This window comes from Drosophila subpulchrella, chromosome 3L (assembly GCF_014743375.2).
Source record: "Drosophila subpulchrella strain 33 F10 #4 breed RU33 chromosome 3L, RU_Dsub_v1.1 Primary Assembly, whole genome shotgun sequence".
NCBI lineage: Eukaryota > Metazoa > Arthropoda > Insecta > Diptera > Drosophilidae > Drosophila > Drosophila subpulchrella.
The window spans coordinates 25,229,166-25,248,460 of NC_050612.1; the positions used below are offsets into that span (position 1 = coordinate 25,229,166).

At 38.7% G+C, this 19,295-nt stretch overlaps 1 protein-coding gene across 16 annotated transcripts in view; it reads left to right on the top strand.

The window, feature by feature from the left end:
• The first annotated feature begins 705 nt into the window (after nucleotides 1-705).
• Nucleotides 706-19,295, top strand: part of LOC119553043 (CUGBP Elav-like family member 4) — a 279,958-nt gene continuing 261,368 nt past the window's right edge. For all 16 annotated transcript variants that reach the window (XM_037863108.1, XM_037863109.1, XM_037863115.1 and 13 more), the window contains exons 1-3: nucleotides 706-1,071; nucleotides 5,671-6,149; nucleotides 17,633-17,811. In XM_037863108.1, coding sequence (XP_037719036.1) covers nucleotides 17,781-17,811 — 31 coding nt within the window. In that variant the 5' untranslated portion in view covers nucleotides 706-1,071; nucleotides 5,671-6,149; nucleotides 17,633-17,780. The remainder of the gene's footprint in view (nucleotides 1,072-5,670; nucleotides 6,150-17,632; nucleotides 17,812-19,295) is intronic.

A 19,295-nucleotide genomic window follows, 5' to 3' on the forward strand; every position in this document is an offset into this window, starting at 1 on the left:
ACTCATGTGCTTTTGCCCTCTGCTTTTGCCTCTAATTTGCCTTTGTTTTGGTTTTGCATATTCCGCAAAGTGCTCCTAAACTTTTGCCTCCTCAGCATTTCTGCCTAGTGGGGTGGTGCCACCCCCTAAAGCCACCCACCACCCACCACCCACCTATAAACCACCACCACCCACTTCCTAGTCTTTTTGGCAGCGACTCAAGCGGCGTGTGTGGGCTGCACTTCTGCTTAATGTTGATTCGCTTAGGCCTATTTTCTAGTCTAGGCCTTTTCGTCCTAGGACGAAACTATATGTGTGAGGTCCTGGCGCAGGCGCAGGATAACCGACTATATTCGTGCAAGTTTGAATAATTCATTTGGCTGTTTTCTTATCTTTATGTTTACAAGTTCTAGAGTTAGAGTTTTTGCGGTAGGTTAGTTAGCCGTCGAAGCGAATTCCCCACGACCAACCCCAAAAAAAAAAAGAAAAGGCTGGGGGCACCCACCAACCTCGGCCGGCGAATTCACTTTCCCCAAACCCTTTCCCGAAATAAACCCCACCACCACCTAATTCGGAAAAGCCCCGCACCATTACCATCGCCATCCAACCCATGAAGAGTCCTTCGGAAAAGCCGAAGTCGTGTTTTGACTGCTCCAATTCCGTTCGTTCCGCAGCCGCCTGTTCCAGCCAGCCAGTGCATCCTGTCGCTTCAGTTGTGTGGCAGTAGCCGCTTTGTAAACATTTATCGTCGTTCACCCACCGCGTCGTCCTTGTTGTCGCCTCCTCCGTGTTTGTGCTACGAGTTTTCGTCATCGGCGTCATCGGTCTCCTCTCGGTCCAGATCCTGCATCACTTGTTTTGGCCAAACCCATATATATACCCGTGTACCCATACCCATATACCCATAGCATCTGCCATCCCGACGTTTCGGGTGTTGATACATTTTTGGCCCGTAACTTTGACGAGCGTCAAAGAGAATTAAAGCCCCTCCGCCATTACGCCCCTCTGCCCCCCCCAGTGTTTTGTGATTCCAGTGAAAGTTCTGTGCTCCAAAAAAAAAATTCGACAACATCTTGCTGATGGAAAGCAAAAGTATTTCGGAAAATGCAATTAATTACCAACTCATTTTAATAATGCTGATTCGCAAAAGCTTTTTACAACATTTTCCAAATTGAAAGCATTCCCGCTTTGGACTGCCATTAATTTAATATTAAAGTTGTCTTGTGTTTTGCATTTTTATTTGTCGCTTTTTCTTTGTTGCTTTTTTATTTGAATTAATTTAAAGCCTTATAAGATGTTTATATAGCCTCTTAAGTTAGACTATCAAAGTGATTCAGTTTTATAGAAGTCTTTCCTGGTTTTCTTCACTTAAATAAGCAATTTCGAGTGGCTTTCAATTGAATGCTATAAAAGTGTACAATTTAAACAGCAACAAAACATATAAATAGTTTTACTATCTTCAACGAAAAACTATTTCCAAAAATGGCAGCCACAACTTTTTCGATTGAACTCCCACCTGTTAAACAGACATTACTCATACGCACAGTGGGCTGCAGTTTAAGTTAGATGTGAAAGAACCCATAAAAATGTTGATTACATTTTAAACGCTGACCTATGACCGTGTCTACTTCTGGGGTCCTTTCTTCCTGTTAGCACTGAACCTTTTAAAGTTGTCCACCCATGGACTTACTATAAGTTTTATGTGTGAGTGCGGCAACTACTGATTCTCCCAGCCGCCACAGCCATTATTTCTTCCACTTCCGCAGCTTCCTTGGCCAGCATCTTAGTTTAGGTGTGTGTGTGGGTGTGTGTGTGTGGGTGCTGTGTGTGCCCAGCTGTGCAATTGTTGACACCCACAGAACACATAGCCACGTACACGTGCGAAGGCGCTTGTTTTTCGATAAAGCTGCAGCTGCCGGCCTGAAACGCTCCATTTGTGCAGCCAATCGCTACAGGCGGCGGCCTGTTATTTGTACCCTAACTTGGGATGATGGAATATGGATTATCCCAAGCCAGACTTCCAGAATATAACCATATACCACTTAGTCAAGGAGTGACATCATCTTAAGAATGGGTGTTCTGTTATACAACATATCATATATTGTGTTAGAATATTATAACCAAGGTTTATCAAATGGGTTTAATGCGGTTAAAAGCTATCATATATTGAGCTATTACATAATATCCTGATATGTTTTTAGATTAGGAGAAAGTGTATTATAATTTCGGTGAATCTCGCTTATATTTTCCTAACTTGTTTTAGCCTACCCCTTTAACGTGGGCTTTCCTGCCTCCGGCCAACTCCCGCGCATTGAGTTCATTACCCCGTTGTGGCTAAGAAGGAGTGGCCGGCTTAGGCAGGGGTTAATGTAATATTTAAGCTAAAGAAATATTCACACAAAAGTTGCTTTTATCGCCAGCTGCATCTGTTGCTATATCAACTTTTTCTTGGCATTTAAGTAAAGCATCAAAATTAACCGAAAGCTTCGGAGCCTGCCCCAGGGGTAAACCAAGCCCGAAACCACTTATTGCCAAAGTTTCGGGAAACTCCTTCATTTTATTATTGATTATTTTCAACCTTTATTTTCTACGCTTCATTTTGATACAATGCCCTGTTCAAGCTCCGTAACTTTGAACTCGGTTTTTTACGAGTGCTTTAAAACTCCTCAAGCTGCTCTGACTTTTTACCAACTTTGAAAGCTGAGAATCCACAGATGGAAAGTGCGGAGATGACTAATTAATGTTATAATTTCTTTTTTTTTGTGGCTTTTAATACGTAGATGTGCTCTTAAAATTATTAATTATAATTGAATTCTTTAATTTAATTGTTAATATATACAAATAGAAATTCATGTATTAATATTACTTTAATTGGTTACAAAAAATAAGACAGTAATATAAAAAAGTAATCTGCTAATTTTAGAATTAACCTTAGATGGGGTTGTAAATTCAAGTCACTTATTTTTGGTTAATAAATATTACCATCAAAACATTGATTCCTTTTATCAACTTAAAAATATATATATTTTTTCCGTATCTCTTAAATGTTTTTTAATTATTAAGGCTTATATACTTAAAGCTCATTAAAACTATCGAGAACATCCACAAAACATGCGCCCATTTCCTAGTAATTTAATTCTAAAATAATCTTCTAAGTATTTTAAAGATCCAGTTCCTTATATCCAGAAATTCAGCTACAAGGCATTTAAGTAACACAATAGCGGGGCAATTTAAAAGGATTCTCTCTCAATAAATCTCTCCATAGTAGTGTGATCTAAGCTCGTTTCAGAGTTTACAATACAGCAAATGTCGTCAAATCCATACACAGAAGTAAACATCCACAAGCACAGACACTTATGGGCAAACTCAAAAAGCCACGGGCATTGCCTTCTTAGAATCGTCCTTTTTTCCCCACTGTTGTCCTTTTATTTATCTCGCTTGCTCATTTTTTGTATTTTTGTTTTGCATTTTCAACGAGGCCAAACCGCACACACGCACGCCCCCATGCAAATAGCGCCGCACACATAGACATGGTGAATGAGAAGAAGACAAGGCGTGACAAGTGCAGGCTTCATCCCGACGTGCCCTCTGACCCCTCCTCCTGCTGCTCCCCTATCCCCCCTATCCCCCCCCACCATGACACAACCAAAAAGAGGAAAAACTTTAACTAGATGCATATAGAAATTGCGTTCTATATATTTATGCCCTGACACATATGCAAATGCATCATGACTGCTGGCACAGCTTCTATTAAATATGCTTATTATGGCACAAATACATATCTACTAAATATTTATTGTGTTCTTGGCGCTGAGTTCGGATGAAGATAAAAAATCTTTAATTGATAAATTCAATTTTTTAAAATAAAATCAGATTGCTTTATTGGCCTATTTAAAATGGCTTGTACGCAATTGGTTTATCGTTCTGTTTACGTTGTTTTTCCGTTTTTTATTATTATAATTAAATTTATATGACTTATTTATACTGATTTATTTGCACAAAGAATACGGTGATGCTTGTTTAACTAAGGCTTTTATGTTTCTTTACTAAAAAAAGGACCAAAATAAACATTTGTATTTGCTTTTGCCTAGCTTTTTGAATTTTGCAATACAAATGAGCCCCTGACAATATATAGGCTTATTTTTAGGCATTTTATTTCCATGGATGTTTTTGTGTTTAGCTTATCCTCTTCCATTTTCATCTGGTGTTTTTGATGTTTTCTCCCTAAGGCTTTGGTCCCACCTTAACTCACAACATTCCCTTTTAGTTTTACTGTCTCCATTCGTTTTCCTTTCCATAAATAAAATAAATGTAGGTGAAAATATACATAAATAATGGGCACAAGCGCGGCTTTTTTATGAAGTGTTTGAATGTGCGAGTGTCAACCCAGGGCACTTGAGAGTGGGAGACTGCGAGGGCGACGTCTGTGAAAATTATAAAACAGGCGACGCAGCCATTCTGGCGGGTAGAAGATATTATGGCCTCTGAAGGTTGAGGTTCGCCCCCCGCCATGTAGGCGTGTGTAAATAGCAAAAACCTAGTCGGGCGTACACAAGCAAAGTCATCATGGAATATATATATATATATATCTGCTATATAGCTAAACAGAGGGGAACCGTGGGATGGGAAAGATAACAGGATAGAAGGCATGACAAATACGTTTTCTTTGCCGTTTTTATATTACAAGAACAGGCCCTGAGGTAGTGGGACGTATAAAGTTCGACCTCCAATCAATAAATCACATTAAAAGGGGATTTCCGAAAAGTGACAATGGCAAAAAGATGGCCAATAACTGACCCATAATTGTTCAGTGTCACATAATTGTCTGCATTGGGTCCTCAAGGTGAAGAATCATATTTTACACCTCTAAATTAGTAGCCTAAAAGCAATAACTGCATCAAGACAAGATATCATAATTTCCACCTAGAAAGGAGTATATACTGAGTATCCAAAATGAACACTTCCCCTTTAATGGGTTAGGTATAACCTTTTTGTATCATTTTTCTCTGGGCTTTCGCCGCTTTTCTCTCCATTTTCTTCTGGGCCAGTCAGGTCTCATCATCCGCTCGACTTTGTTTTGCTTGCGCTTTTTTTTTGCTCAGCTTTTGGCTTGATTTTCCTTTTGTCGCTTTAGCCAGAGTCCTTTTCCTGCGCGTTTGCCTTTTACTAACCCAGACAGCTCCCACATAGACATGTACATATATGTTTTTCCAGCTGCCAAAAGGCTGCGCTTGGCTTCTTTGCGTCTTCTCGCAACCCGGCCAGTGTTTTGTTTTTGGCTTCGTCAGCCAACTTTAGCTATTGACAGACCTTGCCCCGCCACCTCGTGTTCATGTCCTTGCTGAAAACATTTCGCTTTCAACGTTCATTTTCCAGGAGTGGGGGGGGCAGGAATGTGGAGGAAAAAATTTTAAGATATTTTCTGTGGCCTACACTTCGTGCCCAAAGGCCATAATTATCACGCGTCCACGTGGCGTATACGCGATTCTGCTGTTGTTTCACCATTTTAAACTCTTAAGCGAAAATTTATGCTTTTGCTGTTGCTAATTGTACATTTTGTTGTTCTTGCTGTTTATAATGTAAAATTTATTGTGTTTGTGCATGTTTATTATCGCGTCCCTTAATTCATATGGGCTTGCAACACCACCCTCTTATCCTCTTTAAACATCCCTGTGCATTTATGTTTTACAGCGTCTGCAAAAAATATTATCAAAAGTAATAAATGAATAACAAAATACAAAACAAACGCCATCAATATTTCATGGAAAAAAACAACACAAACAGAAATAACCAAAAATAAAAGCTTGCGGCGCGTCGTTCTTTAAATATTTTATAAATTAATTCTGCAAACAGCATAAACGAAATTACAAAAAAAAAAGAATACAACAAAAACATCAGGAATTAATGTAGTGCCTAATGCAATGTGTAATAAAACCGAGTAGACCAGGAGGTGCTGCAGATCATTAAATACCCGCAAACACAGTTACAAAGAAAAATATGAAATACAAATTTATATATATTATTGAATAAATGAGCAGAGTAAATATCGCATATGCTACCCGTGAAAGCAAATTGAATTATACAGCAAATTAAACAACAAATACTTGCCGTCGTGTTATTGGATGTTTGGCTATTGAAGTGTGTACAACTTAATTGGGGGTTACAAAGTGGTAAGTGTATTTTAAGGATTTGTTCCTCTTGATGGTGATATTAAAAAAATAAAAATATTACTATTTATATATTTACCAAAAGGATGGAAGAATTGTACATTGTAAATGAACATTATATTATTCGACTGGTTTAATAAAATATGGTGTTGGGGGTATTTACTTCGATTTTAAAAATAATTTTGGTAAAACAATCGGGGCTTGACTGTTTACTTAAATTTACTTACACTCTTGCTTATTTATTTAGTTGATTTACCTTAAACAAAAATAAAAAATTAGCTCATGTTAAAATATTCTAGAATTTAGTACTTTTGAAAACCAAAAAATAAACAGAGATGAATATGAAATCTATAGAACTAGCGTAACTATTTAAATAATTAATTAAAGTATACATTCTTCACCTAACACTTTTCCACCTTAAAAGAAAATAACCAGCCACTAACAAATCATTTTATTTAAATAAGAATGCAAGTCTCCGTATCTCTAATTCAAACACGCATATAAAACCTGGTTTATTGCTTTATCAGCAGACGTTGCTGATGCAAAGATATCTGTCTACCCTCATCCATCAACAAAAACTCAACCACAAATGTCACATGCAAATTCTGTTCGCCTTGTAACGGAAGTGCAAGCAAAAAATAGCGAAAGATTTTTATACATAACTTTTTATGCTACTCATTGTTGGGGCCAGAAACTTCCTAGGACCGGTGTGTGGAATGGTGCACTTTTGCGGTGAGGTGACTGGGTGTGTGCACGTTTTTGCATTTGCACCACTTTATTTCAATTTTATTCGCCATTTTCCTCCTTTTGCGTGGGACATTTCCTGGGGACTCAACGCAGCAGTGACTTTTGCTCTGCAGCTGACTCGACTCCTGTTTTCCCCATTTTCATAGCTTTCCCCACTTTCCCCGCTTTCCTCATTACCCTCTTTACATTTCTAATTACACGCTCATTTTAAACTTGAAACATTTGCAAACGGAAGCTCGGTTCTGGAAGAGTCTGCGATATTTAGGTAACAATTTTTCATTCCCCATACCATGAGGTTGCAGAAATATTCCTAGGCTCTTGGGTCAGAAATGTAACTGTCCAGATTTTCCATTAAGGGAGCCTAACTAAACGTCTGACCACAAATGTTATGTCTGGATTGCAGGAAAGGATTGCACAGGACATCATTCCAATTGGCTTCAGGGAACATGTTCTTTATAATGAAACCAAAGCTCTGTTTCGAGAAAATGTTGTTATCCCTAGTTATCTTTGAGTACAAATAAATAATTGCAAATAAATTTCATAAATCCTTAGATATGTGCAATTCCCTGCTATGGTTTTTCAGATTCTTAAATCAAAAAAAAAGGGTCTACGAATTTCCCACTCTATAGACATACCAAAGGCGTGTTCATTTTGCTAAGTAAGTTACTCCAGAAGGCTGTAAAAATGAAAACAATGTTGCATGTCCTTCGTGCATGTAAGGTAGCATTTGCACCCTCAGTTAATGCGTGGGTGAATGTGAAGTTTTGCCCATTTGCGGACTGCACTTTGTTGGAGTTGTGTTTTAATTTCCATATTACGTGCAGGCCAGGGATTTATCAATAGGATTTACACAAGCCATAATTTCACCTTTCTGGAAGTAAGTAAGTAAATAATTGCAAGCATTTGCAACACCAGTTGGGAATGAAAAGTGCAAGCTAGTTAAGCAGACTAATACAATGTAATTTTAGGTTTTTGTGTGGTACGTAGTAATAACATTTTATTGGAAAATGAAAATTGAGAAATGGTCTATTGATCTTTTTTCTTTAATGCTTTCAGACATAAGGTCCTCAAATTTCCAGGTCAAGCCTGGGACGGATAAATCCAACTTGTGGATATTCTTTATTTCCGACTGCCTTTCTATTGTTCATTTTTCTGTCAGCCAGTGCCACAACTAAAAATCAACTCGACAGACCAAGAAAAAATTCCCCGTGCTTTTTGTCTTTATATTTTGAGGTTTATTTGATTTCTATAAGTAAGGAGCAAGCGTTGACCTTCCGATGTCATTTGACCTTTTGAGGCGGCCTTAAAAGAGGACTCAAAATCACTAGATCAGTCATTGCCACTATTTTATTTTGTGTTGGTTTTGAAGAAGTTCTTTCTTGATTGGTACAACCTTGCAAGATTTATTGAAAAGTTTATTAAAATAATCTGTAACTCTATGAAAAATAGCCACTTTTCGGATATACATATTTTAAATATGGCTCATACGCAGCGTGTGCCCATTTATTGAAGTTGTAGAACTCATGCCAAGTTAGTCCACACCAAGTTGGCCCAAATCAGCCAACGTAGGATGCAATCCAAAGACATAAATCTTAAAGCAATAAGGCGGAGAAAGTCCCAGCATGGGACCATTTTATTTAGCATACCAAGCTCCTAGAACCAAACTGGTAACAAAAAATATCCTTTCATTCGTTGCATTGCGAGACAATAAAGAAATTATCTCATAAAAATAATAATGTCAAATAAACTTAACAAATGAACTTAATAATCATATAAACGCTTTTAAGTATTTTATCTTTCTTAGTCGCACCTCTACTCAAAATGTATATTTTTTTAAACAGTTTGAATTGATATGGTTGGTGCTGATTAAGATGGGACATTTATGTACATAAAAACATTTATTTAGCTCTTAAACACGTTTCCCTAATTTTAAACTACCCTTTCAATCCTTGTAAAATAGTATTATAAATACAGGAGAATTTTTACTTGGTACATCAATACTCTGAGAGTTCCAGGTAAAATGAAAAACAGCTTTAAAGAAAACAAACTTTAGAGCGGCTATCAACTACAGATTTCGCTGTTGGTATTGCCAATTTAAGCGAAAATTTAATTGGAATTCGCAATGAATATTTGAACAAACGTGCACAGACCAAAAACAGAGTGTGGTAAGCGAGCAGTGGTAATGGGATCGAAACGCGGGGCTGGGATAGGCTGCATAAAATGAACACAAGTGTTGAGCAAAGTGAATGCGTAATGCGTTTTTGCACCCAGAACAGGACAGGAAGGCCAACAAAAAAATGTCGGACGCTGTCAGTCACCCAGGTTCGTAATTTTCAGTTCTCGGCATCCCGTTGAGTTTTTCCCGTTGCGGTTTTCTTTTGATATCCTAACAAAAAGGATGAACCTGTCGTGAAAAGGATTTGCGGTTCTACAGAAATAATAAGCTTGTAATTTAATTATTAAAACCAAAGCTATGTTTTTATTGAGCTTTTATTAATTATGAACCGTTTTTGAAACCACAGTTTTCTATGACAATCTATAGTATAACAATAGGGATGCCATAGGGACGACATTTATTTTCTTAGAACAGCAATTTTTAGCAATTAAGAACTGGAACCAACTACAACCATTATTAAAAAAGGAACATATTTTTGTCATTCGTAAAAAAATAAAAAATACAAGTAATAAATAATTCTTAAATTAAATAAACAATACATGTTTTCCGGCTTATAGTTGTAAAAACGAGCTCGGGACAAACAATGGTTTTAATTTATAGAGAAATTCGAGTAATGAAATTTTACTTACTGAGACAGAATTGTATGAAATGGGGTCGCTAAACGCTATTGCCAGAATGTTTTGTTTCGCGTTAAGGAAGTTCAAGTTATGGAAGTTCGAATGTATTTTGAGAGGTCTTCAAACTCAGGAAGTCCTGTTCTTTAAATTTGAAGCTTGTTCAATAGAAATTGGAAAAAGTGCACCACTCCCCAGAACGAATCCCATTTTCGCTGCTGACCTCTTTGGATCGAACGCCAGTTGCAGTGGATTTGATTTTTCCCTACTTTGCCATTGAGCGTGACAACCACGTGGGCCTTCACGCTTTCTCCTGCTTTCTCCCGCTTCCGCTTTTCTGTCACATGTGAAATTGGGCGGCTGACATGTTTGCCGCTGCTTTTTTCCTTTTCCATTGCTCATGTTAGAGTAGGTAATTTTTTAATGCATTTAAACGGCTGTCAAGTGGCCCACACACGCCACTTCGCTTCTGAAACCCCTCTTTGCCCTTTTTGCCCCCTTTTTGTTAGCAGTTTTGCAAAGTGACGCGAGTTGCCCAAAAATATGCAAAAAGCCGCGAGCACTTACGACAAGCTCGTTCCGAGGGGCAGAAGGACTATATCAGGTTGCGGCCCTCCAAAGCAAAATTTAGACATTCAGCCTACAGTTCTGTGTTCGCTTTTCATTCACCGAAAAGTGAAACCAAATAAAAAATATTATTTTTCCAGGGAATAGGGCACAGTCGATGGGAAAGCGATGGAGAGTTTTAGCACTGTGATGGGTATTATACATTTTTCTATCCTTTATATGATCTAAAACTCTTTGGTGGGGTCAAAAGCATAGGTTATGTTTAAAATATAAAAAAAAATCATTGGTAGGGATAGCACACATATTGGTTCCTTAATCGGTTCTATATATATCTTTGTTTTTTTGGGGGAACTTCAATTCGGGTCAAAACAATATGTTATGTGAGGAAATACTGCTTTAGTAAGGGAAAAGTCAATAGGAAACTTAATGACAGGGATAGTACATTTGTTGGTTCCTTGATGGGTATTACATCTCTTTCTGTCCTTCGGTGCCAAACAGTATGTTTTGGATAGAATATCATGTTTTTAGTTAACGAAAAGTGGATTGGAAACCGATTGGATTGAATAGTACACATGTTCAAGGACAGAACATCTAGGATTCGTGGTAAAATGCTATTTCACATCCCTTTGTTTTGAGCACTCACAACGTTGGCTGGCTTGTCGGAGCGGAGTCAAGTAGAGGACATACAAAATTGAAATAAAGTACAAACATGTTGCCAACTTTTTGCACAGCGGCAACAACAATAACAACCACTGTCTGTCATTCAGTCTGTCGGTCTGTGGGATGGTTTAGGCCCATAACAACAGTGGCGGAGAGGCAGGAAAAAGTTTTAACTGATTACGTTTGCTGTTGATAATGTTGAGTGACATTTGGTTTGCGTATTAACTTAAGTGAGCGACAGCAGCTGTCCCCCTCCCCCACCCCGTGAAAACATACACATATGTACATTGTACATATATGTGGAGCCAGCCCCCTTGGAACCACCCCTTTAGGGAACTCTGCGGATTGCCAGGAGGTTTGTATTTCAATTAAAAAATTAATTTTTTAATGTGACCCGCTGATGTGCAGCTGCAATCCAGTGAATGGCAAGTGCTTTTAGAAATTAAGTTTGGATGGCAAAAAAAAATGTTGGCATAATGGATTGTAAAAGAAATTTATACTGGTATCAACAGCGAAGCACATTCGAAGGCTTACCCTTTACCTTAGCCCTGTAATTGTATACATGGGCTCTGGCTAGAATGGCTCAGGGTGTATTTTTGTCGCGTTGCCAAATTCAAATATCTTTTAAGTCCTTTTGCCAAGCCAATAAACCAGCACTTAACCGCAATTACCCCCCGTTTTTCGGCAAACAAGAGCGTCGGGCAAAGAGCAGCGTTTTTTATGCCACTCTGGTACTCGTAACCTCTCCTTTATCCAGAGCCCCCCTCTTCATGTGAACTGCAATCAGTCTTCATTTACACTTTGCACCTGGGGCGCTTGGCTTGCTGTTAGTCTCTCAACTCTCGGCTCCCAGTTCCTCACAGTTTAGAGTTCCCATTTCCCATTTCCCACTTTCCACCTCCCAGTTCCCAGTTCGGCAACACGAACGGGGTGTTTTTTTGGGAGCTACGGAGGATGGAATGGGGCTTTTAGGTGGGCCAGAGGTAAACCTAAACCAGGGACCCCAACAACTTTAAACTCGCATGCAAGCTCGAAGGCCAGAGACCAGAGACACAGTATGAGTTACACCGAAAAGAGTTTGCAAAAAGCCGGCAAAAACAAAAATCTCTGTTCGCCCTGAAATCTGTTACAAGCTGTTTACATGTTTATGGAGAGTATAAGTGAATGGGGCAGGATGGACTGACTGCACATGCCATTACAATTTCGGGGCGATGATTAACAGTCGGGCGGTGATTTTTGATATTACAAGGCCAACAAGTTTCGCCCACAGAGAGCTGAGGGGTAGCTCAGCCGTCTATCAACACGGTTGCCGGTTGCTGGTTACTGGTTACTGGCTGGATTGCTTCTGGTTTTTATTATAAAACTGTGTACTGGGTTTTGTTGTTACAAAGTTGCCCTTTCATGTAACGAACAACAACCAGCCAAACCAACTCACGCCAAATACAAGTCCGGTGTTAAGGGGTGAGAGGTAGCCATTCTGATAATAGGTGTAGTCGTATTTCCGTTTCCCCTTTTCTACCCCCATATATATGGTCGCACTCTGAGTGAGTGAGTTTCATGTTTGGTTTGCCGCTTTTGCCTTTGCTGTTGTTGTTTTCCGAAGCCATTGTATTCACTTGACTTTTATTTCATCATTACAATTGTTGCAGTGGCATTGTTATTGTTAACATTCAGCCCCAGACTTTGCCCAGACCCCTGCCCTTTGCCCCAGCCAACCACCTTACTCATTTCAATTGTCTTTCGAACCCACGTACACGTTCAGAATGAGGAAAACGAGGTGGTAAAGGTACATGTTAAGGCCAAAATTACATTGTTAATTACATTTGCAATTCTTTGTGGTTTTGCATATGAGTTATAGTCAGTCCATTTAGACAAAGGTCAAAGATTCTTGCGGTTAGGGTTCCAATAAATGTAGAAAAAAGGAATGCCAGAAATGACAATCGTTGACATTCTCCTATTGAATCCAGAATTCAACTTTTGATATGGAATGAGAATTGAGTACAGAGAAGTTCAGACTCTGCCAGTGACATATACCGTCCAGTAGAACCATCCTTTGTTTCGTTGTTACAATATGTCAAATTTATTGGACTCGATTCCTCTTTGCTCTCTTCTTGCTATCTAGAATACCTATAGCTACATTCTAGGTCCAGAATTCTGCCTCAGTTCTGGCCAAATGGAAAACCGCAAGTTAGTTACATCTCCATCTAGCCCGAATCGTGTTTGTATGTAGGTGTCCCTTAAATATTCATGTGCACCATCATCATCCCTTTGGCGTTGACTGTCTGGGATTCGTCTGCTTTTAGCCAGAAGCGTAAATGACCAAAAGGTCATCTGGCCATAATGTCTGGCCTGCCAAGAAAGCAAATTACAGCATGATTAATTATTAATTTTCGGGTCTGTCTTGAACAGACCTGAGTGACTTCGCTGCTTCAGTCGAGTTAATTCCATTGGCTTGGATTGGGTGCGAAGTTATTGAGGTATTAAGTGAATGTTCTTGAATTTATATATATATAGATGCCATATTTTTTTATTATTATTAAAATTGGCTTATTAAGAAAACCACTAAACGCAAGAAATGAACAATAAATCAATTTTTGAAACAAAAAACTAACTATTAGCATAGTTTTTGTAGTCTTTTTATGTGAAGTGTATGTTTATGTCATAGTTTATAGCATTGTCCCAGTTTTAAAGCATTTTCATCCGATGCCACATCTTCAGAAGCTCAAAACTAAAGTCTTGCTCCCCACAAAAGCACCATTATCTAACACTTTATACTCACATAAATGGTGAGATTAGATGCCATTTTGTTTGCTTTGTGGCTAGCCAAGTTGTTAATGTGCATCATCATATTCTTGAGATGAAATTAGGTGGCAAGAATAATGCGCAAACAAAGAGAGTATTAAGGTACACTTCCGCTTGAGTAGAGGCATTTAGTATCTAACTCAAACCATATTGGATTGTGAATAAAATGTCTCTTTAAACTGTTTTTGACTTCACCCTTCACTTAACAATATTTCAGGTAAATGGGGAAAATAAAGCAGATTACTACACTCTCCCCTGTTGATATCCTAACCTTGTTTTTCAAATATTTACTTAATTAAGACTTAATTTTCATCCTACATGAACTCAATTAAAATGCTTTTTAAAAGTACTTTTATGTGGCACCTGCCATCTTGGGCATGCCAACAAAACTAATTGCAGTAATGTTAAGCCTTTATATGGAAACGCTTTAGAACTAAATGCCTTTTCGCTTTTCTAATTAAAAGGAAACCCACCAACACAAAACACATTCACCGACACGGCTTAATAGTGTAGTGTTTATATATATATATTTGCAGGTATGGTAAATAGGAAAGCGAAATGAATTTAATTTAAATTCATATACCTACATATTTCCGGGAACAACAGCTAAATAAGCATATGCCAGACAATTCTGTTTGGGGCAGGAGTCAAATCTAGACCGGGGAACTGAGTGGCAGCGACACTACGAAATTTTTAATTACTCGTACTCAACTTTCAAAAACTGAACCGTGGGCTTGGAGAGCTCAGGACGAGAGCTCATTTTGAAAATTTTCATAATTACTCGCCGCCCCAACGACGACGACTTGTTAAGTCAAACAGAGAAAGGGAAAATCGGGAGAAAGGTGGGGGGCCCACGGAGAAAGTCAGTTGAGTTTCGTGGACGATTGCGGACGAGGTCCTGGTGGCAGGATAAAAATGGGGAGTGGGTAATGGGGATGGGGTGCTCCTGATTCAGAGCACCACTCACATGAACGGCGACCAGGACTAAACGAACTTGCACACAGGAGCCCCACTCTCACACACAGCCTCCAATGCATATGTGTGGCTTCGCTTGAGCACCTGCACCCTGTGGGTAGGGGCTATGAAACCCCCCCTTATAAAGAGGGGGTTCCGGAGAGGCCATGCACTTGAAACTAAAGGCTAAGTAGGCGCATTCACACAAACATTCCGGCACAACAACTCGGTCTATCTACGGGACAGTTGTGTGGGTAAGTGGTTGGCAGGATGGGCGGTTGGAAGGATGTGCGGGTGTCCTGTGCCACACTCACACAACCGCACAGCCACACACCCACACACTCACTGGCAAAAGTTGAGTATCCGGCTTGATGGGGCCTCTTCTGCCTGGCATTGGGCTGGTTATGTAATTAAATTTATTTAATTTGACTTATTATGCCCATGCATGTACACCCGCAGATACACAGGTTACAGTTGTTGAGATCTAATTGGAAACGCGAGTAGGCTGCTACCTTCTGCTAAATAGAAATGGAAATATTTTCATCTTTTTACACTTTATAGATTGATAAAAAATTCTAAAGTGGTAAAAAATCCTTAAATCATCAGTATTAAAGTAATTTGTAAGTTTTAGTGAGCTCAGCTCTTTTGTTTTTTATGAAGGTATGTAGTTAAATTCTTTGTAGACACAAAGAAGCCGCCTTTCGGGCTTTTACAACTTTTGGCCGAAATTCTGGGCATCTTCCTCCTTAGTCAGTCAAACTAATTAAGTTCAGTTTGGTTTAAGTAAATTAACACCTGGTCTTTAAATGAAGCTCACAATATTTTAAAGAATTGAGAAAATATTCTTCAGAGCCTTAGTATGATTTTAAATGCATTTATTTTTCTCCCAGTGTTTGTGTTTATATGCTCATCTACTCGGCAATATCTCTTCGCCTCCTATGTGAGAGTGTCCTCGCTTAAGCTCATAAGCCTGACAAACAGTTTCACACAAGGACAAAAAGGCAAAATGAGGGTTTACGGAAATTAATGGAAAGAAAGCCAAGCAAAAAGGTGACCAACACATTAGGGCGGGTTATTCGCAAACAAATGATTAAAATTGCTCTATCCCAGATCTCTCAATTATAACCTTAACTTCTACAAAGACTTGATGTGTTAATTGATTAAGTCAATTTTTCACTGCAGAGACTCTCTTCATTTACCAAACCATGTAAAATGAGGTAAAGCTGAAAGCATGCAAATTGTTTACACGAAAATTCCATTATGATTGCCGAAATTCGGCGGGTGGGAAATGAGAAGATAAATGCGGGCTAAACAGAAAGCCAAAACAATGGAATTTGTTGGCCATGCTAATGGGCTACGACTAAAGCCATGAGTCGGTAAGGGCAGACTAAAAGTAATGCAAACTTCATTTAACATAATTCAACAGTAGTTAGCCAATAGCAGGGAAATCCAATTGCCAATTTAGGCGAAAAAGAATCACCTACAGTATCATCATAGCTATCATTATTAGGGTTTTTTAAATCGAATGCCTACTGCAGGGGGCGTCCTAACATCCAGACACATGTATGCCCCAGCTTATATACAGATAAACCAATTGCTTAGGCTTCTGCATGGGTAAAGTGAAATGGTTGGGGAAAACGGGGCTGTGGACTGGTAAATGCAAATCTGAATCCTACACCCAAAGTTTTGTGTTCTGTACGAAGAGCCAAACAAGCATGAGAAAATACATAGACCGTTCTTATCGAACCAGAAGATACCCTGCTTAGATAAGCTGATCTGACTTTGCTTAGTCCAATATACCTTTTTAAAGTTCACAGTGGTAGCTTATGAAAACAGCCAGCCGAGGCAGGAAACTCAGCAAGTCAGGAAGTCTGTCGACGTGAACGTCGTCATCGTCATCGTCATCATCAACCTCATCCCCGCAGTAGCAGTCCTTATAGTCCTTGGAAGCCCCCCTCCCACTCCCTTTGTTTTTGCTACAATGTCCCGGACTATTTTGGTGGAATGGTCAGAAAAGTTGCAGACAACACAAACATAGCCGGGCCAGCAAAAGGAAAGAACGAGCTGGAAAGCTCATTGTTTTTTGGTTGAGGACAAAAAAGGAGCAGCTCAACACTGGCCCACGTGTGTGCTGTCCTGTTGTTCGGGGGCAGGAATAGCAATAACGAGCAGAAAATTAGCAAGAAAATAAAATCGATATTTACTTGGAGTGCGTTTAGGTCCCTCATTAAAGATTTACCAGACGCATTTAAGGGGCGGCAGATGGAAAGGGCCCTATTTTCGTCACACCTTTTCGACGTAGCTTGCCAATAATGGGGCTAATGCGTTGCTGCAAAATATTATAAACACGCTTAAATTTCTTTAAGCTTTTTATGTTGGCTTACAAAGGTTTCTTATAATATTTAGATTAGGTTGCGAATTGAAGCAAACCTGGCTAGGAAAAGCAGAGCACACCAATATTTAAATTCCAGACACAAACTTTGTTAGCCACATGTAAGAAAGAATTCTTTATGGCCCTTTATTTATTTAAAAATGGCTTGTGCATTGTTTTTCAATTCCAGCTTGGAATTTCCAAGTCATTTGGACCCTCGCAATTGCTCCCTTCCATTTCCATTAGCTTCCGTTGCGGAAGCGGAAATGCCACACAGTTGCGCAGTCAAACTTACTGAGAGTCTAACTAAAAATCAAAGGGTGACTACTAGCACTCTGGTAATGGCGAGCTTCATATTTGCACATATACGGAAAACAATAGTTTTTGGCGGGATCTTAAAGGAATAACAAGAGTTAAAGTCAGCCGACTAGAACATAACTTAAGATTTGTTGCTAATAAATTTCTAGATCTAAGCGAATTTATTAGAAAAGTGTTTTTATTCTTAAAATTAAAAAAAAATAATGCATAATAACATATTTTAAAATTGATATTAAAAACAGACCACAATAAACTTAAATCCTCATTATTTTTTCAGGTCTTAGCAACGACTAAATTCAGAAAAAATCGAAGTGTGATATTGCAGGCGCTGGAAATATCAGGAACAATAAAAACCGTATAACACGACCCTATATATAATTTTCGGCACCGGAAACCTAAGAAACAGTACCAGAAAAAAAACGATCATGTTGGCCTTTCACAACGAACATATTGCCAGTAAGTATAAAATATAAATTAATTTCCACTCTGCGTAATAAAATAATTACAACTTATTTACGAATCTGGGAGTTAAAAAGCTTAAGCTACCCTAATACAAAATTTCAGTATAACTACTAAGTGAGATACCATGTTGAGATAACCCAAAATCCATCCGCAAAATCAATTTGCATTTGCAAATTTGTTAGGAGAGCTGTAAATGCTACAATGCGCACTCTGTGCCCGAGAATCGGGCGGTTAGGGACTTAACTACTTGTGAGCCTCAAACTAATCAATTATTAAGCGGGCTCCATTTAACATTTAAAGGTTGCCCACTTACCTCCGACGGCCATAGACTGGGAAAAACCCATTAAGTATAACAATTTCCTGTGTGATGGAAATGGAAGGCAACGAAGAATAACAGCAACTCGAGGCTGCACTTAAGATGTTTCAACGAAGGCAGCACTGCTCCTTTGTGCTGCCAGAGTGGTGAGACAGTTAAATCGGCCTGTTACATCGGCCCAGCTCTCAATAAACAATAAAAGCACAGCCACGGCTGCCGTTCAACATCTGAAGCCCCTCGGCATTATATTTAGGTTTAAGCACATAATAACTTAATACCATAAAAAGAGGCCAAAAGAACACTGGCGACGGGCTTCCTGCCTCTTCTTGAAAAAGTGGTATCAATTATTTACCTAGCCGCCTGAGCCATACATATTAGAAAATTTAAGCTACCCTTGTTTGCTGCCTTTGTGGTTTACTTAGAAGTGGTGTATAATTCAGTGGCGGCTAATAAGTCTGCAATTTGCTTAAGAATAGACACACGACTTTTCGGGCACTTGCCAAACTTTGTTCCCGAAAAATATGGCATGGAAATATGGTATGGGAATCTTTTGTGGCTCTTCTATATATATAATTTCTTGCAACGCGCAAAAAATTAAGTGGAGGTAACCGTGCCTTTAAAATATATTTCTTTCTGAAAAATATCAAAAATGAAATTTTTAGACATCGTCAGATGTTGATGATGAGATGAGAAAATACAATACAATAAGTAAGCAGCACCAAAAAAATTCTTTCATTTTCTTAAGGATTCTTGAGTTAAGTATCATTTTATAGAATTCCAAGATAAAGATGAGAGTTGGTAGTTTGTATTTGTTGGCAATTTCGATTTCTGTTTCCTTTTGGTTTTTCTTTTTTTATAATTCACTTTCATTCAACTTATTTTATCTTACTTTCTGTTTCTTTATCTGAGCAAGTTTAATAAAAAATGTGCAAAATATAGCGATAATTAAATTTTTCAGTCCGACCTCTGGTCCTTTTTCATATCCGGTCTTTCATATCCAGTCTTGTTTATTGCTTGAACAAGCCGCAAACATAAATTTGGCCTCGCCAAGAACCACTAATAAATGGTGTGGGGTGGACCAACTACCGCTACCTTTACCGACTGCGGTCAGTGGGCTGGCGAAAATGATTCATTAGCATTCAGTTTGAAAGTTGATTTGCCG